The 23,307-nt window shown below is 40.5% G+C and overlaps 1 protein-coding gene across 3 annotated transcripts in view; it reads right to left on the bottom strand.

Annotated features, from left to right (window-relative positions):
- Window positions 1–1,525: 1,525 nt before the first annotated feature.
- The window catches only part of PDS5A (PDS5 cohesin associated factor A), a 4,482,835-nt gene continuing 4,461,053 nt past the window's right edge, over window positions 1,526–23,307 (bottom strand). For all 3 annotated transcript variants that reach the window (XM_044062931.1, XM_044062930.1, XM_044062932.1), the window contains exon 33: window positions 1,526–2,705. In XM_044062931.1, coding sequence (XP_043918866.1) covers window positions 2,702–2,705 — 4 coding nt within the window. In that variant the 3' untranslated portion in view covers window positions 1,526–2,701. The remainder of the gene's footprint in view (window positions 2,706–23,307) is intronic.

Genomic DNA, 23,307 nt, shown 5'->3' with positions numbered 1-23,307 from the left:
AGAGTTGTAGCCTGGTATTGCAGGGGTGCTCCCTGGAGCCTTGAACCAGATCTCATAACAGCTTCACTCTGCTGAAATACAATATTCCTTTGCTTCTTCTCTAACCAGAAGCAAAAAATTAACAACAATCCGAAGATGAGATGCAGGACGCAGCCTGTTTGGTGTATCACAGTCTTGTCTCAGATGATGCAAGAGTCTTGTAAGCTTGTTGTAGCTTTTTCCTAGTAGATACCTTGAATAGCAACCAGACTAATCAGGAACCCCAAGCACACACATTTACTGCCCAACCAGAAACAGTCTGGAATCAATGCACTCTGCTCCTTCTATCACTAGGAGCAAAACAGAAAGCACAAATTCCAAGTTTGCACCTATGAAGAAGTATTAGGCATTCCAGTGATCAGCAGTGTCCAGGAAATAATGTCCCTGTGCTCATTCTCTCACCAGGAGCAAAGCAAAAGCAGTAATCCCAAGAAGACTACTGACAGGCAGAATGTGAGGTCTCCAATAATTGGTGGTCCTGTAGTAGATGATGTAGATTTTAAAGGTAAGATGTAAAATGGGTTACCATCCTAAGAGCTGCAGTGTTCACTAAGCAGTTAGATATGAAAGACGGGATAAGTTAACCTTTAGCTATCTAAGTGGAGAGCCACTAATTTTAAGAGCAAGACAATCTGGAAGGGGGTGGGCACTTTGTATTCTATGAAATACAGCGGGCTGGCCAATAATTTTAAATAGTTAAAGGGGAGTGATTTCACAAAATTATTATTTTGTGCTTACTTAGAACAGCCAATGAAAGGGGAGAGGGTAGGAGATGTGTGGTCAAATTAACATAAGGTGCAAGCAGCTAGAAAGACAGTTGAGTTTAAAGACACAGCAGCATCAGGCTGGGTAAAACTTCCATGTGACTTACAAGAGAGACAGCTATGGTCTCTCTCCTAGTTTAACTATACAATTCAAAGCAGAATACAAGTCAAACACAGTGTAAATAAAACTAATCACAATATACAAAATAGAAGGCAATAAAGTAATGCAAAATACAAGAAAGCAAAAGCAAACGCAAACTAACCCTTCCCTCACAGCAGGTAGTGGCACAGTCTGGGTGAGCTTTTTCATTCTTTTAGAAATCCAAGCTGAACTTCTAGTAACGGTTGAGCTTGGTTTGCGGCAATTGTGGCTCATCCAGTGATACATACATACAAACATACATACCAGCTGGTTGTTTAAAATAATGGAACACTATGCTGTAACAGAAAAATACAGTACTCAGTTAATATAAACAATTGTATGTGTCATTTAGAGCAATGCATAATCTTACTATCAGCAATTATGCGTACCATTTAGAGTGATGCATAATCAATGAAACAGTTTAAGATAACTGTATATGAATGCCTGTACTAATGCAGCATCTGGAACACAGTAAGGCTACTTGCTAAAAGAAGGAACTGACACAAAAACAATGGTAAAGGTTATCAGTGAATTAAAGATAAACAATACAACAGGTTTATAACAAAAAGAACTGCTCAAATATGACACCTAAAAGTATTTTATTTCATTGCATCAAAAACTTAAATATGATTTGATGTACATAAAAGTGTACACTATTACCTATGTTAAACAATGCCAAGGAACGTAAAGGAGATGCAATATTATTACTCTAAAATAAACATAAAATGAATCTTGACAGGGAAACAGACATGGAAAAAGACTTGTCCAGTCAACACAATGCTTAAAATTCAGAACAATTCTAAACATTTCTGACTTTTCTTACAAAGCTGCCAAAATCCAATACTTTTAAAAAAGTGAATTTTTTGCATTATTATTATTAAAAACAAGATGGTATGTTTTATAAAACCAAATATCTGACTCTTAGGTATCTAGGCATATATCTGAAAACCTGAAATAAAACCATATCAAAAGATGCTGTCAAAATAATCACATCAGTAATTACATTTTTAAACATGATACACTAAAGTGAAAGAAAAACAAAGTCAAATTTTAAAATATGACATGTTTACAGGGAATAATTAATAAAAGTATACCGGATCTTTTACCAATTTGATAAAAAAAATCCAAAGCTGCTCCCTCAGTATTTCACTGCTGAAGGCCGAGAACTGCTTGCTAGATTTCACTACTAAAAGGGCAGAACTTTACAGTAACGCTAACCCGACAGATAATATTCTGAAATGTATCCTCCAGTTATTTTTTCCAGCCGCTTACACCTTGAAGATTTATCACTTTGCAGGTCATTCTTCAGCTTGAGTAACAGACAGTTCGGGTATTTGGCTCTATAGCAAAATTCTCTTATCAGTGTGAAAACTTGCAGTAACAGTTAAAACAGCTTTTAGCAAACAACGCAATATGAAAATTATAACGGAAAATAGCACTAGTAAAATTACATGTAGGTACAGGGTGCACATGTTAAGCAATTTGCTTAATTAATGACTTTTCATAAAAAGTCTCTGGGTAATATTAAGTACAGATGCTTTTAGCCTCCTTTAAGAGTTTCTGCTTTTCAGTTCCACTGTGAAGATATTTACTTTAAATATCTAAAATGGAAACCAAAACTTTTCTCTTTCTGTTTAGGGCAAAAGAGCCATAATAAGTAATCTCAGTTTTTGTACAAGTATTTCAAATTATGTTTATTTGCCACAAATGCAGTCCATTTTGAATGGCATTTTCTCTTCTCATTGTGCAATTCTTCTTACCTAGAAAATATATAAAAACAAATTATGCACTTTATGCAAGTAAATGTCAATGTATGTTAAAATGTTGTAGATATACTTCACTGAAAAACTATCCTGTGCAGGTGACTAAGAGACCTACTCTTCACATACACACACTATTCCATGACACTGACCAATAAAATATAATTAAAACATAGAAATAACAATGCTACTTCATATCATTCATCCTATTAGTACTGTTGTAAACAGGCAGGCTTTCTTACCAGGACCTAAAGGTTTGCCACATTACTAACAGCAGAAAAACATAACTAAATAAACTTGGACGGCGCAGTGGTGCAGCAGTAGCTTTGTTGCCTCACGGCAAGAGATTCTCCGGTTCGATTCTTGGCTGGGATGCCTTATGTCTGGAGTCTACATGTCCTCCCTGCGTTCGTGTGGGTTTCCTCTGGGTATTCTGGTTTCCTCCCATGTCACAAAGACATGCTTCTGGAGAGTTTCTCCCTGGGCCTCCGCTGAAAATTGACTTTGTTCCAAGTCGGACTTTCCCATTAAACAAATCTTAAATAAAATAAAAAACTTGTTAAGTAAAGCATCAGTTCATACTGTTCAAATATCTCTTGCCGTAGTAGCTACCTCTGACTCAATACATAACTATACTATTTACTCTAGTTTTAGAACTGATAACTGCATTAGTATTTTTTGAGATGGGTGGACTACACGGCTCTGGGGTTTTGGACCGTTTTATGAGCAGCTGTTGACACTAAAGTACCCATCTGGTGATTCTCCAACAAGAAACTCCAAAATCTGGAATGACAGAACACAACTCACATTTTTTTTTAACCAGAGCTATGACTTCTGGGGTCTCCCAGGCAGCAGACTCAAAAGCAGCCGTTAACACTGATACCACCCAGGAAGAATGCTAGGTGGAATTAAATACCTTCTATGTTGTCTGCTATGGAAGGGACATGATCAGTTGGGTCAGCCATCCATCTCATTTCCAAGACTTCCCCAAACTCAGGGTCAATAAAGGGGAGAACAGGTGAATTGATGCCCTCATCATCATTACCCAAAAAGGTCGTAGGGAGTCTAAAATGTAGGCTGTATGGTCCCTCTGCATGCCGTGTACCTGAGGGCCTTTTATGGTGGTGAGTCTGACGAAGATTTCCTCCTGCCAGTCAAAGTAGTCTAGAAAGCTGCTACAGTGCTTTTGGGTCTTGCTGTCCTGAATGAGACAATGTGGGATGTGAGATTTGGCAACAGGAAAAATCAAGAGCAGAAGATGAAACTTTCACTGTCACAGGGTACTCAGAGGTGGGGTTTGCATCTCAAGAAAGACGTGAGCTGGTTCAAAATGAACAGTGGTGTGTCTAGTCAAGAGCTGTAGAAACAATAGGCCCTGATGCTGGCACAGAAAAAATACTGAACAAGATTGCCATTGAAGTCTTGATCCTAAAAACTGACCCAGGAAATAGCATTAGGGTCAACAGCATTGACTGAACAGTCACTACAGCAACTAGAGGACATAATGTCCTAGAGCTGGTCCTTATAAACATAGCCACTTCATGCACTATGTCCCCAGAGTCTTCTTCCCTGCTAAGTTAGATCATAAACTTGTGACTTTCACCTCCAATGTCTCTAAAACCCTTACAGCAAACATCTCTGAAATCAGGGACTTCAAACATACTAATAATCTCATCCAATTATATAATGAGGTTTCTAAATTCACAAACGCCAACAACAGTCTTAAGTCCAGCTGCTACCTTCATAAATGAGCTTTATGCCCATCTAAATAAAACGCACAGAACTGGCTGTCCCAAACATGTTTTTATTTGTCTTTGTTTACTGTAGAAGTCTGACTGGGTAATACCTATTTTTAGTGGAGGCCCGGGGAGAGAAACTCCATTTGTTTACACTGCATTAAACTTAGTTACAATTAAACACAGAATAGTTGCATTTCTATTTACATTTATAGGTTCATAGGACGACACTAAGCTAATGGCCCGGAGGCCCTTATAAGCATAGCCAAGAATTTCTACACACATAACAGTAGTTACATTTATGCATTCTAAGATTTTACAGAGGTAGAAGTTACTAAAGAGAAAGCCCACGTGCAACTCAGTGGATTGTACAGGCAGCAGTTATGTATAAAAATTGTTTTGTCATTTCAGTGAGAGTTTGAGAGTATTCTGTTTAAGGACAGTATTGTACTGTGCACACAAAGACTTAACCTGGTGATGAGCATCTGCAGGACAAGGATTGGTTAAGATGTTGTTTTAGCAGTGGCTTAAAAATATTCAGTTTGTCGGAGAGTTTTGTTGTGTGGAGATACTAATCCAGAATTTAGAAACATTGGGAGTAGAGCGAGTCTCCTGCAACATTATTTGACTTTCTTGTGAGTTGTTACGAATTTGCTACTAGAACAGAGGTCCCTTGCTGGACAGTAGGGCAGTAATAAGTTCTGTAGTGCAGGGCATTTTTCTGGAAGATAACAGAATGTGTGTGCTGTAGTTAAATTGTGGATATGGTAGGTAGTTGTGCAGTTTAATTGCTTTAAGCTATTACAAAGGTGGGTCCTATAAAGGAGATTAGTGGCAAATGTAGCTATTTTATTGCAGCAGGAGGCAACTTTCATTCTTTGAGTATTGTTTACGTTTGTTAGGATAAAAGCAGTGTATAACTGGGTTGGCAGTAAGAAGGTGGTGGTTGGAGAATTTCTTGCAGTACCTGTAAGGAATCCATTTATCCTATAAAGGCAGCCTAGTTTCTGGTGTGTAGATTTAATGTTGTACAGTATCATACTTGAAACTGTCATCTATTATAATGCCTAGAAGTTTACTGTGAGTTACAGTTTCAATTACAGTATTACTTGCTGACTTTATGGCAAAAGATTACTTTTGACATTAGCAACTTTTTGCGGTAAAAAGCATCCACTTAGTTTTTTAGGGGTAAGTAGGAGGTTTGAGTCTTTGAGCCAAGTTTCTACAGAGGAGAAAGATTTTTGGGTAATGTCTTGGAGAGTATTTATTGTTGAGGCTGCATATACTAATGCCAAGTCATCTGCATACTGAACTAAACTAGCATGGTGAGTGGATGTGTGGAAGTTATTAAATATATTAAATAGCAGAGGACCCAGAACAGAGTACTAAGGAACATCTGTAGTAACTAGTTGAAAGGATGAGTAGGTTTGTTGCCATTTAATGGCTTATCGCTTTCCAGATAGGTAACTAAGAAACTATGACAACTACTGTGAAGGTCCTATTCAGGAAAGTTATATGAGCAGCTGACAATATCAAATGCCTCTGACAAGTCTAAGAATATGGCAGCACAAGCAGACCATTGTTTCTATGGCGGTTTATTATATTGGTAAAATGCAGTAGACCAGTAAGGGTGGTATGCTGGGGCCTAAAGCCATGTTGTGTTTTTGAGGTTAGGTGTTGCATCCGGATGCATTTTTCTAACATTTTGGAGAGTGGGGAGAGAATAGCTATTGGTCTGTAATTATTAAACTCTGTAGATGTGTCACCTTTGTGCAGTGGTACGATGTAGGAATCATTCCACATTGATGGGAAGTATTGTTCTGATATGGACCTATTAATTAGTATGGACACACAGGGAATGCTATGACTTTGGCGGCCATTTCTAGGTAGTCTGATGGTAGTTGGTCTACAGCTACGGAAGTAGTCTTTAGTTTAAGGAGAAACTATTATGAGTGAGGCGGGTACTGGAGTAAAATTGAACAGCTGTGGGTAGTTTTGGTTGGGTAGGGGTATTGGGGGGCAGATGTATTAGTGTCTAAGGGAGATAACACTGATTGTATGAAGTAGGAATTAAACTGTGTGGGGACACAGTCTGTCATATTAACAGTTTTTGATTTAACAGTTTTTGGAGAGGGAGCGGTGGTCTTTCCAAGGAACAGTAGCTTTATTTAGCGATGACCAAAAAAGTTTTGGGTTGTTTTGATGTTTGTATGTTTGCTTCTCCTGTTTGAAATGGAGTTTTGCAGGGTTCTAAGATGTCTAAATTGCTGAAAGGCATTTTGAATTCTATTTTTATACCAATTTTTCCAGGCTTTATCCATTTTTGAGTTTTTTGTTTCTTCTGGTAGCCATGGTGCGGTGTTGGACTTGACTTTTATTACATATTGTTTTTAGATCATTTAAGGTCTGTAAAAAAGTGTTCTACAGCACTATTTACTGGCATTGTTCGAAGTACATTTCAGTTGTATTGTTGAAATTGGTTGTATTTCGTATTTGGTTATAGATTATGTGTTTATCTAGGTTATGTGACTTCTAATGGCATATGTTGGTATACGGTTCACTTATGCTGTGTGAGAAGCAACCTACTTTTGTCAGTTTGTCTGGTTTCTTTACAAGGATACAGTCTAATGTTGAGCGTCTCCTTGAAGTTTTATTGATTCTAGCGGGTGTGTTCATTTATTGTTTGAAGTTGTACAAGTTTATGGAATCAGTGCAGGTAGTGGAATTTATCAGTTGCCAGTCTATATTTAAATCTCCAAGTGTTATAATTTTCTGGTTAATTTGCTGGGATATCCAATACAGGATGTTTTCAGCAGTATCAATGTTATAACCTGGTGGTATACAAATTGCTATTAAACACACAATTTTCCTATTTTTAAATTTTAGGAGTGTTATTAGAAGTTCAGCATTGTTAAATTAGCATATTTCTCCAAGTCCTTTGGGTTTCTAATACCATGACGGAAATGGACCCCATTTATAAGTCAAAGTACGATTAAAGTTCATGAAATTAGTATTGTTTCAGTCCTTGATATCAGCCAAAAGTGCTCTTTGTAGCACCTGCAATGTGCCCAGTATGACTTCTGAAATTCGTACGCGGTTAAATGTATTGGTTAACATATCTAAATATGACTGTAGATTCTTTTTTTACAAGACCCGTTGCTCCTACTGTGACTGGAACTGTCCGCGTATCTTCCACATTGCTCTCGTTTTTGCCTACAGATCCTGATATTTTATGATTTTGTCTCTCTCTGTACGCAAGACACTGTAGTCACTGGGTGTGGAGATTTCAATGAGCAATGTTACTTTTGCCTTCTTTTCATGGACTACCATATTCGGCTTTCTAGCATCTATTTTTTGAACTGTTGGTAATGGGTGATCCCATATGATGTAAACCTCATTGTTTTCTATGATGCTCTGTGGCTCATGTTTCCAGTGTTATTCAGCCACTGCAATGCCATTATGTTTGCACAATCCCCAGTGCAACAGTACTGCCACATTATTATGCCTTTCAGTGTACAGTCCTTCTGCCATTAGTATGTCACAACCAGCAAGGAGGGGTGCAACTGTTTCCAATTCGGTTTTAGAAAACCTACATTTGTCTATTTCTCCCACATGTTCAATGGACTTTGTAAACCAGCACGTAAGTGGCTCACTCTCTTGGGCCGCCAATGTTAACCTTTCATTTCTTGGTTTGAATTTGCCTCTCCTTAACCATTCCTCCGTTCCTTCATGATCAACATGAGGTTCTTCCAGAAGTTTTCTATACTTGCAACTATATTTATGCATTTTCCATATTTCTTGCCTCCTCATCTGGTCCTTCACCTTACATTCATTCTTTTTTTTTTTTTTTGCACATTCAATTGCTGCCTGATTTTTATCTACTTCTGGTTTGATTTCCATTCCTGCTTGACGCTGATATGCTTTTGCTACATTAAGCGGAGAAGTCATCTTAGATTTATTCTCATGTTTCAAAACTTTCACAATGTTTGGGTCTTATGAGGTCAGCAGATGTGTGGAGTCCCACGATTACAGATCTATACATGTAATCAGTTTCAAGGAGGCCCATCCCTCCTTTGGAACAGGGGAATATATAAAACTTGGCATGCACTGATTTTTATAAATCATTTGGTAAGCATGAAACATCCTTCTTGTTTTCCTATCTAATCTATCCAACACATTTTGGGGCCAGTTGATCACTCCAAAACTGTACATTAAGACAGAAAGAACAAATTGGTTTATGGCTTGGATTTTGTTCCTAGAAGTCAACTCTGTTTTCAAGATTAATTTAAATCTTCTAAAGAATTTCTTATTAAGTTTTATTCACATTTGTTCATGTTTTACTGTCGATTCTTCATCAGTTCCCAAATATTTATACACTCCTCTTGCTCAAGTTCTTTTATATCATATTCTTGTCCAAAACTGATGTTTTCCTAGTGCTGCAGTTTTCCTGCTTTAAAGGTTGCTTTTGCACATTTATCAAGAGCAAATGAAATTCTTATATCATCTGAAAAAGTTTTGACAACTTGCAGTTGTGCTTTCAGTTCATCTGATGAGCTATACAGTTTTAAATTATTGACAAAAAAGATGAGAAGTCCTTGCACTTTGTTGTTTTCTAGGAGCCAAACTATAGCCATGGCTTAAGCTGTTAAGTAGACAGTTTAATGGGTTAAGAGCAAGGCAGAATAGCAGCAGTGACAGAGTCTCACCCTGGAATATCCTCTGAATTTTTATCCCTGGGATAATAATTTGTCCTGTATCATGGCTTAATTGCAAAGTGGTCTGCTACTGTTTCATGGTCACTGTAATGTAGCTGATCAGTGTAGGGTGTTATCTTATACATTTTTGTAGTCAATCCATGCCATACTTAGATTCGTCCCCTTTTTTGCACTTCTCCACTATGACTTTAACAACAAATGATCCCTTCTTCTATATGATTTTCTTTTACTGACCCTTTGTTCTACTGCCATAATTAAATTTTCTTCTAAATAACTATAAACTCCTGTGTACAGTTTACAGGTCTGTCAGAAGGCAGGTTATTGGTCTATAATTTTTAGAGTAGCTTGCAGGTTCACTCAAGTAAGAGAACTGTTTTTTCTGTTGTTAGTTAGGTTGGTGTCTGTTCACAGCGAGCATATAAATAGTTCTTACACATGGCTAAATCTTCATGCAAAGATGTTAATACTTGTAACCAAAAGTTAGGTACTGCATCTGGGCCTGGGGGTTTCCAATTAGAGGCTTTTCTTAACTTTGTTTCAATCTCTCTGGCTGTTACTTCATCCTGTCTCATATCCTGTGTACCTTTAAACTTCTTATTCTTTCTTTTAGGTTCATAGGTGTGTACTTGGCTAATGGCCCTGGGGCCTTTACAAGCCTAGCTATAGGATTACCCTGGCATAGTGCCACCCGACCTTAGTTCCCAGCGCCTCTGTCGAGTAGAGCCACTGGCGTTATCCCTGGAGTGAATTTTCTGTTTCCCATCCACTCATCAAGATTTCTCTTGAAGAGGGTCAGTGAGGTGCTCTGCTTGACATGTATGGGAAGTCTGTTCTATAGCATGGGCAGTCACTGGGTTATGAACCTGTCCCTCCAGCATGTTCTGTTAATTGTGGTAATGAGGTTGAGGTCTCTGGAGTGTGTGGTACGGAGGGATTGGGATTTCTTTAGATGTAGCATTTCTAACACAGCTGGGTCAGACATGGCTTTGTAAGTCAAGCAGAGGTCGTCTCTAAGTAGGCAATATGAGACAAAGAATAGTTGGAGTTTTTTGAGTCTGTCCACATAGAACAAATGTTTAAGGCCTAGGATCCTTTTTCTGAGGCACTTTTGCGGCCTCTCCAGTTGTTGCATGTGTCTAGTGAGGTACATGCAAAATAGGGCATTGCACTTGATGACTGGCCCAATGATGGAAGAGTACAGGGAGACAATGACCTCTTTCTTCCTAGATGCAAAACAATTAGTAATGAGATGTGCCACATAGAAGGACTTTCTGACCACAGTGGCAATGTGGTGATCAAAAGAGAGGTTGCTGTCAACCTGTGTTCCCAGATCTCTTATAATGCCTTTTGTGTTCAGTGGACTACCATCAATGTGGTAATTCATGGGAACCGGGTTTATCGCAAAGGGGATGACAACACATTTTTTGGCACTGAGCTTAAGTCCATGGTTCTGACACAAGTTGTTGGTCACAGTGAGGCCATTCTGTAGGATGTCAACATCGCTTGGGGAGTTAATAACAGCTCCCAACTTGCAATCGTCTGCAAACTTTGTCAGCCAGAGTCCATTCGTGTTGACCTGGACTTCAGAGAAGTAGATACCAAATTGGAGAGGACCCAGGACCGAACCCTGTGGGACTCCACTCGTGACTAATCGGCAGTCAGACTTGAGTCAGCTACTTTCACACTGTGGGTTCTATCTGTGAGCCAGTTTGCAAACCACCTAGTGATATAGAGGTTGATGCCAAGCTTTGTGAGTTTTTCTATGATTCCTGAGTGGGGAATGGTATCAAAAGCCTTGGCCAGATCAAGGTAGGCTGTATGAACCACCTTACCTTCATCCACAGCTCTGTTGACTGACTCAAAGAAGTCGACCAAGTTGGGCAGGCATGATCTACCCTTCACAAAACCAAACTGTGTGGGGTCCAGAGTTTGGAGATTCCCTATATCCCTTGTTTATTAGGTCCAGGATGATGCGTTCTATAGCTTTACATATCAGACTTGTCAGGCTAATAGGGCGATAGTTCCCAGAGTCTGTAGTCACTCCACTTTTGTGGAGAGGGATGACTGTAGCAGTGCACAATTCGGCAAGGGCAAAGCCTGAGATGAGGCTGTGACTGAACAGGGCACACAGATGAGGTGCCAGTTCACTCTGTAGTTCATGCAGAACACAACCAGGGATATTGTCAGGTCCCATAGAAGCTGCATTCTTGGCCTTCGACAGTGCTGTTTTAACCTGTGCCGCAGTAATACTGGGTGCCTGGCAATCTATTGGTACTGTGATTGGTCCTTTGTGGGGGGGGGGGCAGAGAGGGGTAAAGCTGGCACTGAATCTGTCGGCCAGTATACTGGCAATATCTGTTGGTTCGGTATAGGAGGTACCATTCTGCAGTAGCTCAGAGCAAATCTGGGTATTGCCGTGGAGATTCATTACATAACTACAGAAGGCCTTGTGGTTGTCTTTACTATCTGCTGCAATTCTGTTTTCATATCTAGCTTTGGAGGATTTGATGAAGGATCTCAACTTTTTGTTGAGGCAGATAAGTGAGTGCTTCCAGTCTTGGGACTTCACTTTATTCCGCATCAGTTTCTTCCTTCTGTTGTAGAATTTGTTTATGGCAGGAAACCACCAGATTAGCTTCCTTTTTTTTGGAGGAGAGTGTCTTGGTTCTATTGGGTATGGCGAGATCCACGCATTTGTGTATGTATTCATACAGTGCATTGGTGAATGATTCTGCAGTCACGCAACTATTCTCCATTTGCATGGGTGCCGTGAAGTTAGCCACTTCTGTTTTTAGGATCCCAAAGTTAGCTTTGGAGAAGTTTTTCATGGTGGTTACCTTTGCTGGGGGATGGGAAGGATGTGGATTTCCAAGATGATTAGTTTGTGGTAAGATCTAACCAGGGAGGAGCTGACTACTGGTGTAGAGCAACAGTCGCCCATGTTAGTAATGACCAGGTAAAGGATGTTGCTATCTCTAGTGAGGGTAAGAACGAGTTGGTCCAGCGCACTGGAATTAATGAACTCCAGGGAACATTGGGCAAGTGTATTGGTACATGAATAGTTTACCCATTTAATGAAGGAGTAGCTGAAGTCGCCTAGTAAGAGAGCATTAGGTTGGACCCCAATATTCTCCAGGGTGCTTAGGAACGTGGAGTGCGAGTCTTGGGACATGGTTTGGGACCTACAGCAGGCTACGACCTGAATCGCTGTCTTACCCAATGTTAGCTGCACCTGAAGTACCACTGATGCATTATGTTGGGCTACCAGTATGGAGGTGTGCACATCCTTTATGAATATAGAAACACCACCGCCTTTGGAGCTTCAGTCCAAGTTCTTGGGCCGAAAGGTGTTGAATGAGTTATAGCCTGGTAGTGCAGGGGTGTTTACTGCTACCTTGAACCAGGTCTCTGTTACAGCACAAATGTCGATGTTCCCCATTTTAAGGAGTGCCTCGAGCGACTGCATTTTGAAATTTAGACTTCTAGCATTGAGCAACATGACCCTCAGATTGCATTTGTTTGTAGCTGTTATGGTTTTACTTCTTCTACCCATTTAGCATCTTTATTTTCCACAGGACCTTCATAGGTTCTTCTCCAAAATGCATCTATTTCTTTCTTTTGTAGAGAGCTTTCAGTTCCTTTTACCTTGCTTCCCAATTCTCTATACAACTTTTTTGGGTCATCAATAAATTGCTTATTTTGTACTTTCCCTTTATATTTATCTCCGTATCTTCCAAGTGTTTCAGCCTGCGCTGAGATTTTTAGTTTATTTGCAATAGTGCATGATAGATTCTGGTCTGTTCTAATACTGTGCATTGCTTTTATCATGTCTCTGTTTCTTAGTATGTTTGTTGATCTGTTCCCTCTTCTACATTCTTCTAACAGTGACACTTCTTGTCTTAATTATTTTACAGTTTTCTCTATTTGATACTTCCATGATGGTATTCGATTTCTCCCCTTCCTTTCCCCCACTACCCTGTGTTCTTGTGGTAGAACTTTATCAGTTATTAACTTAGCTGCACAGTAATATATCCTGTTTACTTCTGTTATATTGCATGTATCTCTATGGACAGTCCAAATTACTGTGTTAATTTGTTTTATCAAACTTTGGACTTTTTGGGATTTATTGACCTTCTACAGTCTATTTCTTTTCTTGCTCTTAATATGTCTATCTCTATTAAATCAAGCAACTCTACTCTTAGCTCATTTTCTTCTAAACTAAGGGCACATTTTTCATTTCCCACTTTCTGTGGGCATTTTATAGAAAGTTCTACAGCATCTTCCTATGGCACATTCTCCTTCAATGCAGTAATTAAATCAAAAGGTGCTTCAACAAAGTATTAGTTTAAGGGTGTGCACACAAAGTACAGTTGTGTACCTACCATAAATGTAGATGTTCAAGTGTATTCACTGTTGCAGTCATTACTCTTGGGTTATCCTGCTGGCAGGCTACCCGCAGTCGGCCTGAATTCCAAAGTCTAGGTCCGGCATCGGTTGCTGTCACCTCTTCCAGTGCGCCAGGGGTATAAAAGATGCAGCCGACGCCATTTTCTTCAGTTTTTCTTGCCCCAGATGTCAGGTGCCCCCAAAATGGTAGGCTAAAAAAATTATGCCAATGATTATGCATGCAGTAAAATAAACATTTTCTTCATCTACAAGCAAATACACCACATAGGTTGTATAAGATAGAGAAATATAGGTAAGTCCCAGCAAAGAAAAGGGGGGTGGTGGGTGGGTAACCTGGGCTGCAACAGTGAATACACTCGAACATCTACATTTATGGTAGGTACACAACTGTACTATGTTCATCGTGTTTTACTGTTGCAGTCATTACTCTTGGGTTGAATCCCAAAGCTGAGGTTGGGTGGCTAGGCCTAAATAGGATTAGGAGAGGCTATAAGCCCCTGCAGAACTGCAGTGGCGAAGCCTGCTCTGGATTTAGAGTAGAGAGGTAAATGGTAGTGCTTTGTAAAAGTGTGCACTGAACTCCAAGTTGCAGCCTCTAAAATGTCTTTGGTTGGTACTCCTCAGAGAAAGGCTGCTGAAGTGGCTGCTACCCTGGTAGAATGAGGCCTAATGCCCTTGGGCACTAATTTGCCATGTTGTGAGTAGCAGAAACGAATGCAGTGGCCTATCCATTTTGAAACGGTCTGTTTTGAGAATGGCTTTCCTTGAGATCCTGCAGCATATGCCACTAAAAGTTGCTCAGTTTTTCTGAAAGCTTTAGTTCTGTCCAAGTAGAAGTGTAATTGTCTGTGTATGTCCAAGGAATGCCGAAGTCTCTCACCCTTATTCTGTGGGTTTGGATAAAGGTAGGCAAATGAATGGTTTGGTTAAGGGCCACACTGGACACTACCTTAGGCATAAATGTTGGGTTCGTCCGTAGAGAAACCCTGTCTGGATGGAAAATGATGAAAGGTTCCACAGCCATGAGTGCCTGTAACTCTGAAACTCGTCTTGCAGAGGTTATTGCTAGGAGCAGAGCTGTTTTCCAAGATAAAAACTTTATATCAGCTGTATTGGCTGGCTCAAAAGGCAGAAGTGTGAGTTTTTCCAAGACAAAATTGAGGTCCCATGCAGGTATTGGGGCTCTCCTTGGAGGTCTTATGTTTTTGGTCCCTCTGAGGTACTGCCTTAGCAATGAATGGGAAAAATAGGAGGTTCCGTATTGTAATGAGTTGAAATGGCAGAGGCATGAATTTTAATTGATGAAAAGGATAGGCCTTTGTCCAGCATCTCAGTTAGGTATTGTAAAATCTGAGGAATATTTGGTACAGATGTGTCAATTCCTTGTGCCTGGTTCCAAGCACAGAATCTTTTCCATTTTTCTGCATAAGATTTTCTGGTACTGGGCCTCCTGGCCTCCAAAATAGCATCCATCACTGCTTTAGAGAGAGGTGTGTTTTGAATGGTTACATTATCCGCCATGCTGCCAGATTTAGGCTCCTGAGTTGGCTGTGCAGAATCTGATTGTTTCGGTGGGTCAGTAAGTGAGGAATTAGAAGCAATGTCCAGGCTGGGCCTTGAGACAAGCTTTTTAGGATTTGGTACCAGTGCTGGCGTGGCCAGTCTGGGGCAATCAGAATCATTCTTGGCTTCTCGTCTGACCTTTAGGACTACCTTGGGGAGGAGAGACAGAAGAGGAAGGACATATACTGTTAGACTTTTCCAGCTGAATGACAGAGCATCCACTTTCCATGCTGCTGATAAGTCCTTGTGCAGAATTTCTGTAGTTGGCAGTTGTGAGGGGAGGCAAATCGATCTGTGTCTGGGCATCCCCATTCCTTCGTTATCATGCTGAAGACTTGTGGATCCAGTTTCCAGTCGTGGGGATCTGTGAGGTTTCTGCTTAGTTCCTCTACCAGAGTATTGTTCTTTTCTGGCAGGAATTGTGCTTGCAGGTGTACTTGATAAGTCAATGCTATGTCCCACAAAGTCATGGCTTGTCTGCAGAGGGGGTAGGAATGTGTGCCCTCCCTGCTTGTTTATGTACCACATGACTGTAGTATTGTCCGTCCTTATCAGTAGTTGTCCTGGATGGAGTAGATCCTTGAAAGCTGTCAGGGCATTCTGAACAGCTAGCATCTCTTTTTGATTGATATGTAGATGCATTTGGCTTGTGGACCATGTGCCCTGAATACATTTTCCTGCCATGTGTGCTCCCCAGGCATAATTTGATGCATCTGTTGTTACTGACTGCCTGCCTCTGGGTAGAGTGAATGGCTGTCCCTTGTTGAGGTGACAGGCATGTGCCCACCATCGAAACTCCTGTTGCAGGCAAGGAATGAGGGTCATTAATGCTTCTAGGCTTTTGACAATGTTGAGTACAGACACTTTTTAGGTACCATTGAAGTTTCCTCATATGCAGTCTGGCATATGGAATTAGCAGAATGCAGGATGCCACGAAGCCCAAAGCCTGCAGAATTTTTCTTGCAGATAACTGGGTCTTTGTTGCCAACATTTTGAAGTAAGAAGTTAGTTGCCTTTGTTTCTCTGGCGTGAGATAAGCCATCTGGGCAGTTGTATTTAAGCTTGCATCCAGGAATATTATCTCTTGAGAGGGTACTAGGTTTTGATTTCTTTTCATTTACTGTGTACCCTAGGCAAATTAATAATCTTTTTACAAATGCCAGATGCTTGAGTAGAGTGTCCTTGTTCTCTTCTTGTATAAGGCAGTTGTCCAAGTAAGGATATATTTGAATTCCTCTTTGTCTGCAAAATGCAATTACTGGTGCCAGGCATTTTCTGAAGACCCTGGGCGCAGTAGATAAGCCAAAGGGCAGTGCAGAGAATTGGTAGTCCACTGAGCCAGCTATGAATCCGAGATATCTTCTGCAAGATTGTCTGATTGGGATATGCAGGTATGCCTCTTTTAGGTCCAAAGTTACAAGCCAAGCCTTCTTGCCCAGCATGGGCAGAAGCTGCTGCAGAGTTAATATTTTGAATTTTGGAACATCCAGAAATGTGTTTAGAATAGACAGGTCCAGTATTGGTCTCCAGGCTTTGTTCTTTCTGGGTACCAAGAAACGTCTTGAGTAAAATCCTTGTCCCTGCTCTTGCTGTGGTACTTGCTGAATGGCCCTCATGTTCATAAGGGACAAAACTTGTTTTTGTACCTCTGCCCATTGATTGTGTGGCAGGATTGGCATACCTTTTGCCTTTGGCAAGGTGTGAAAGTGGAACCTGTAGCCCTGGGACACTATATTCAATACCCATCTGTCCTGGGTGATCATGTGCCAATTTTGAGAGAAAAGTGCTAGTTTTCCCCCTAAGGGGGCTGCAAGAATATAAGTGCTTGGTGCTGGCAGAGGCAAGTCATTGGGACGGTTTCCTGTATGGCTGTGTTTTGTCTTCTCCACTTTTGGAGGTAGAAGCGCCCCACTGTTTAGGCCTGTATGAGCCCTGGGGCTGGGATCTGCCTCTGGGACGTCTGTATCTGCCTCTTTGTGGCCTGTCCAACACTGGAAAGAACCAATTCTTTGTAGGCCAGTTCCTGCTACATCTTGGTGGCTGAACCTGTAAAAAATCCTTTACTGTTTGCATAGATTTCGCTTTGTCCTCCATTTTTTTCAAAACCTCCTCTGCTTTAACACCAAATAAAGTATCATGCTGTAATGCAGCATCTAATAATTTTGCTTTAACATGATCAGGCAGAGTTTGTTCCTTTAACCAAGCATGCCTCAATGACAGAACCCGTAACTGCGGCCCTGCAGGAGGCCTCCAGAGAATCAAAATCACATTGCAATGTATGCTTTCCCACTTGTTCAGTTGCATGCAATAAATCTTGCATTTCCTTATTTTCTGCACAATCAGAATTGGCCAACATTTTCTGTTTTAACAGTGACATTAGGTATTGCTGATATTTAATCATATGAAATTGACAATTCAAAGCCCTCACAGCCAAAGTAGCAGAAGTGTAAACCTTTTTCCCCTATCTGTCTAGTGCCCTTGAATCCCTGTCAGAAGGGATAGGGTTTTTTGTAGTAGCAGCCTTAACCCCTTTGGGACGCTGAGAAATAGTTTCTGGGTCAGCATCAGGATTTTTATGAAGAAATTTATGTGAATCTGGAACCCTGTAGTATCTGTCTGGTTTAACAGGAGCTGGAGGTAAGGAATCTGGAGAAAGGCCGGACTCTGAAAATACATCATGTACAATGTCTAGCACAGGGGGAATAGCAAGAGGCCTGTGCTGAGGAAGTAAAAGAAAATCTCTAAGCCTTTTCTTTGATTCTGAGTAATCTTGGCTCTCCCAGTGGAAGTGCTCCCTCATGGTATGCAGGGTTTCCCCAAAAGAATAATCCTCAGTAGGAGAGGCTGAAGGAATGGATTCTTCAGCATCAGAATCCTCATAGGGAGGAAGAGAGTATTCCTGTACAGAAGAGGAGTCAGAAGAAATGGAAACCTGATCTGAAGAGTCATAGTCTGTCTCTTGCCTAGGCCTCTTGTCAGGAGGGGGATGGGAACCCCTGATCAAGGTAATAAGGTCTTCGGCCATTTTGAGCATCTGTTTCTTAGGCATGGAAGTTTGTCCTGGAGAATGCTGTTTCTTGGTTTTTAAAGCTACTTTAGTCTTTGCTTTAGAAGCTGAAGTAGGCTTTATATATAGCTGTGTAGGTCTGAAAACACCCCCCAGAAGCCAATGCCTGCTCAGCGGCTCCGGACCCATCTGAGGGAATGATTTCCGAGTGTCCAATACCTTGAGTAACCAGAGGCCTAGCTGGCTCCACGTGGGAGTCGTCAGTGGCCTGTGGCTCTGAGGTAGTGGGCGTCAGGGACTGCGAAAGCGCATCACTGAGAACCGGCAAACTGATGACTGGCTTAGCGGAAGCCTCGTCGTCGGTTTTGGATCTCGGATGCCCGTCCTTCTCTTTTTCCTTGGGTTTTTTAGAAACTCTGGTCGTCGGCTGTTCCAACGGCATTATATAATTGAATTTTCGGCCAAAGTAATGAAAAGCAAAATCAAACAGATGCTTAATAGTGCATTGGTTGAATCTAGCACAAAACTGACAGCTAGCAGAGTTATGATCAGGGCCTAGGCAAGGAATACAGTAAGAATGAAAATCCTTATGAGGTATTTGCTTCCCACAAGAAATACAATTGTTAACTTTTTCTGACATCGGCCTGGAGCAAGAAAAAAGTTTCCCCAACGGGGTTCTTAGCTTTAATGAAGACTTCGGATCTGAAATTCGTCTGTGAAAATCTCAGGAGTCGGCTGACCGGCACTTGTGAACTGCTTTTGCTTCGGGCACCGCGCGGCAAGAAATACTGAAGAAAATGGCGTTGGCTGCATATTTTATACCCCTGGCGCACTGACGTCAGGGAAGAGGCGACAGCAACCGATGCCGGACCTAGACTTTGGAATTCAGGCCAACTGTGGGTAGCCTGCCAGCAGGATAACCCAAGAGTAATGACTGCAACAGTGAAAAACGATGAACATCAAAGTATTAGTTTAAGGGTATTCACACTTACGCAACCAGCATATTGTACGTCCCCACCCCTAACAGATTTGTTTTTCAACTGAATTGTACAGGTTATAAGTCACATTAAAGGGGTTAAAAGTTTTGAAATTATTTACTGTGGTCTCACTTTTTATATCATAAAAACCTGGCATTTTAACAGGGGTGTGTAAACTTTTTATATCCACTGTATGTGTGGAGTCCCACAATTACAGATCTATACATGTAATGAATTTCAAGGAGGCCCATCCCTCCTTCGGAACGGGGATATATAATCTTGGTGTGCACGCGTTGTTGTGGCTCAGTCTGGTTAAATGGAAAAGAAAGAAAAGAGAAGGCGCACGTTTCTAATGTGTTTAATTTCACAATGCTTGTGGGTATACAACATTTTTTGTTGTTCCGTTGTCTGTGCAGATATAGAGATTAACTGGTTTGCCGACTCTAGAACACGCAACATATACTTGTCCATGTGAGAAGCAATCCGTGTGTAGATCTAAACCGCACAATTCTAAAGACTGGCCGTGAGCTTTTTTGATGGTGATTGCAAACGCCAATCGAATTGGGAATTGCAATCTCTTAAATTGAAATGACATATCCATTGGAATCATAGGAATGTGAGGAATGAGGACATCTTCACCTTTGAAAGGTCCTGTCAAGATTGTTGCTTCTACGACATTGCTCATTAATTTTTTTACTGCAAGCCGCGTGCCGTTGCAAAGCTTTGGCTGGTTGATATTTCGCAACATGATAATTGGCACACCGATTTTCAGTTGCAGTACGTGCGGTGGCATCCCTGGCAGATCGAGTGAATTCAAAAATTCTGTTGGATAATTAACCGCTTCATCTGCTTCCACAACATTGTTGATGGACTTGTATGTGACTGCCTTGCTTTGAATGTTAGACTGAATAATATTAAGTCCGTAGACGTCTTTGTTCTTGGCCGCAAGAATAGCTCATTCAGTCAGCCAATCGTGATTCTTATAATTGGTTTGAATATTGGGAAATACTTTTTCAACCAATTCTTCTTTTGACGTCACTAAATTGCAGAAGTTATAAGGCAATGAAATTTGTCCTGAGGTCAGATCAACCGGCACCTTTCTGTTCCAAATTTCCAGCAATTGATGTGAGAATATCTCAGCTGATCAATCGTTTTGCAGCTGGACACGCATATTTGTAGTTAATTTTAACGGCTTTATGTGTCGCCACAAAGTAGAGTATTTCAGGTAAGCATTTACATCTATATAATAGTAGGTATATAAAAACAAGCGCGTATTTGAATGCAATGTGTGACATCTATATAATAGTAGGTATATAAAAACACGCGCATATTCGAATGCAACACTGTGTGAAAATTTCAAAGCAATCGGTGAAGAACTTTCGGAGATTTAAGATTTTGAACAAACGAACATTTACATTTTTATTTATATAGATTTGGCGAGAATGAAGCATCCTTCTTGTTTTCCTGTCTAATCTATCCAACATGTTTTGGGGCCAGTCAATCACTCCACAACTGCAAGTTAGGACAGGAAGACCAAATTGGTTTATAACTTGAGTTGTGGTGGGGAGGAAAGAGGTAACTGGAAATATATGAGCTAGAGTGTAATGAGCTGACAGATTCAAAAAAATCCCTAGAGAGCACTAGATATCAGAAATACTGGGTGCGCAATTGACTTGACTAAGAAAATGATTCATTTGAACTGGGACTCAGGATCTGAACTGCCTAAACATAGTAGGGCCTTATTAAATTTAATTCTGCTAGCTGCCAAAAAAAGCAATTACATGAAAATGGAAATCAAAATCTAGATCAACTGTATATGAAGTACTGACTATTGTAAAAGACAAAAAATGGAAGAAGGATCTTTATAAAAGGGAAGTTTGTAGGAACAATAAGCACTTACTAGATGATGGAAATCAAAGTCTAAAACTATATTTGAATTACTGTATATTATAAAAGAGATAAAAAATGGAAGAAAGATCTTTAGAAAGGGTAACTAGTAATTTACATAGAAATAAATGTGAATTATGGGAACGATGCATGCTGAATAACGTTCAGGAGGAGGAGCAAGGTTTAAGGGAAGGCAGGAATTTAGCAACTTAAGTAATGTTGCGTGCTAATGATAACTATAAAAAGAAAATATGTGAAGCATAAAGTATATAAAAATAAAAATGTTAATACGTTTATTTTTCTTTTTTGTTAATGTATGTCTGCATATGTATTAAGGGGTTTAAAAAGAAAAAAAAAGAAAGGATCCATACTTGCCTGAGCTACTAAGAGAAAAAGTTTGGGGGAGGAAGGCGGAGCAGGTAGACCTGGTGATGGATGGACGCACTGGGACAGATAGAAAAGATAAAGCAGCAAGGGGATGGGGTGGGGGTGGGGGACTGTCTTGTCTAGAGGAAGATAGGCGGATCACTGAAGAAGTGCTGAGTACACAACCTGGAAAAGTGATTCTGTGGGATAGAGTAAGGGATGACTTCTCTAGGTTCAGAAGGAAAATAGAAGTTATGTACTTACCATAACTTTCCATGTGAGTCATTTATCTCGCCTTTATTCTCACTGATGGGTTGGGAGCCGATCCTCGGCTTCGACACGGCCGATAGCAAGCTCAAGGTTTGCCAGTAGCTCGAAACCAAGCCCCTTATCCCACAATGCACTGCTGGAATTACCCCAGATCTTGTTTGGTGCGAATAACAGTGTGTATATATATATATATATATATATATATATATATATATATATATATATATATAAAACAGTCAGCCAGGAGGGGGAAGGAGGGAGGGACGTGAGAATAAAGGCGAGATAAACAACTCACATGGAACGTTATGGTAAGTACATAACTTCTATATGTGAAGTTGTTAAATCTCGCCGTTTATTCTCACCGATGGGTAGCGTCCCTAGCACCCTCAACCTTAGGTTGCTCATGGGAGTATTGCTCTTCAGTACCGTAGAACCAAAGGAAGACCTGTCCCTTGAAGCCCTATCTACTTTGTAATGTGTGATAAAGGTAAGATTAGACAAATTGGCTGCAGCACAAATATTGTCAAGGAACACTTTAGCTTGAAAAGCAGAAGAGGTTGAGACAGCTCTGGTAGAATGAGCTTTTGGTTTGTGCGTTAAAGGCATGCTCATATTCTCATAAACAAAGGATATACAATCGGATAACCATTTAGATAAAGTTGTTTTAGCCACTGGATTGCCTTTTCTTGCTTCTGAAAAGGATACAAAAAGTTGGTCTGATTTCCTAATATCCTTAGTTTTGTCAAGATAAAATCTGAGCTGTCTTTGAACATCAAGTTTGTGCAGCATATATTCCAATTTGCTTGAGTGGTTGGGGAAAAAGACTGGCAGTTCAATACCCTGATTGATATTTGATTCAGAACAGACTTTAGGTAAAAATGAGGGGTTTGTTCTGAGAGATACTCTATCAGGATGGAAGATCATGTAGGGTGATCTGATAGATAATGCTTGAAGTTCTGACACTCTGCGGGTAGATGTAATGGCCACAAGAAATATTGTTTTCCAAGATAAAAATTTTAAATCACAAGAAGATGCTGGTTCAAAAGGGGGAAGAATAATTTGAGACAGCATAAGGTTTAAATCCCAGGGAAAAAAAGGGAATTTTGATCGGAGGTCTCATATGAAGAACGCCTTTAAGGAAGGTTTTAGATAATGTATGGCTCATAATATTTGAGCCACCAAGACCAAGGTGAAAATTTGAGATAGCAGCTAACTGAACTTGAACTGTAGCAGCTGCTGCCCCTTTCCTTAAAAATCTTTGTTAGAAATTCTAAGATCGACGACAGTGGAGCTCAGAAAGGGTCAATGTTCTGCACGTTGGCCCAGATTGAGAACCTTTTCCATTTACTGCCATATAATTTCCTGGTAGATGGCTTGTGAGAAGACAAAAGACTCTGTCTTGTATCTTCTGAAATTGAATGAAGCCTGGCAATTAGGGGAAGTGGATTAGCCAAGCAGTCAGTTTGAGGGACTGCAGAGAAGGATGAAGATCCCCTGACGGGTGAGTCAGAAGGTCTGGAACTGAGTCCAGGATCCATGGATCTTCCAACAGACGATGGTGAAGAAACGGAAACCAAATCTGTCGAGGCCAGTAGGGGGCTAAGAGTATAACAGTCCTTCCCAGAGATTTTGCTTTCTGTAAAAATCTGGGTATTAATGGGAAGGATGGAAATG

This window comes from Protopterus annectens, chromosome 2.part1 (assembly GCF_019279795.1).
Source record: "Protopterus annectens isolate FY-2018-M chromosome 2.part1, PAN1.0, whole genome shotgun sequence".
In the NCBI taxonomy this organism is placed as follows: Eukaryota; Metazoa; Chordata; order Ceratodontiformes; family Protopteridae; genus Protopterus; species Protopterus annectens.
Note: the sequence above shows the minus strand (reverse complement) of the source record. Positions and strands in the feature narration are given on the sequence as shown.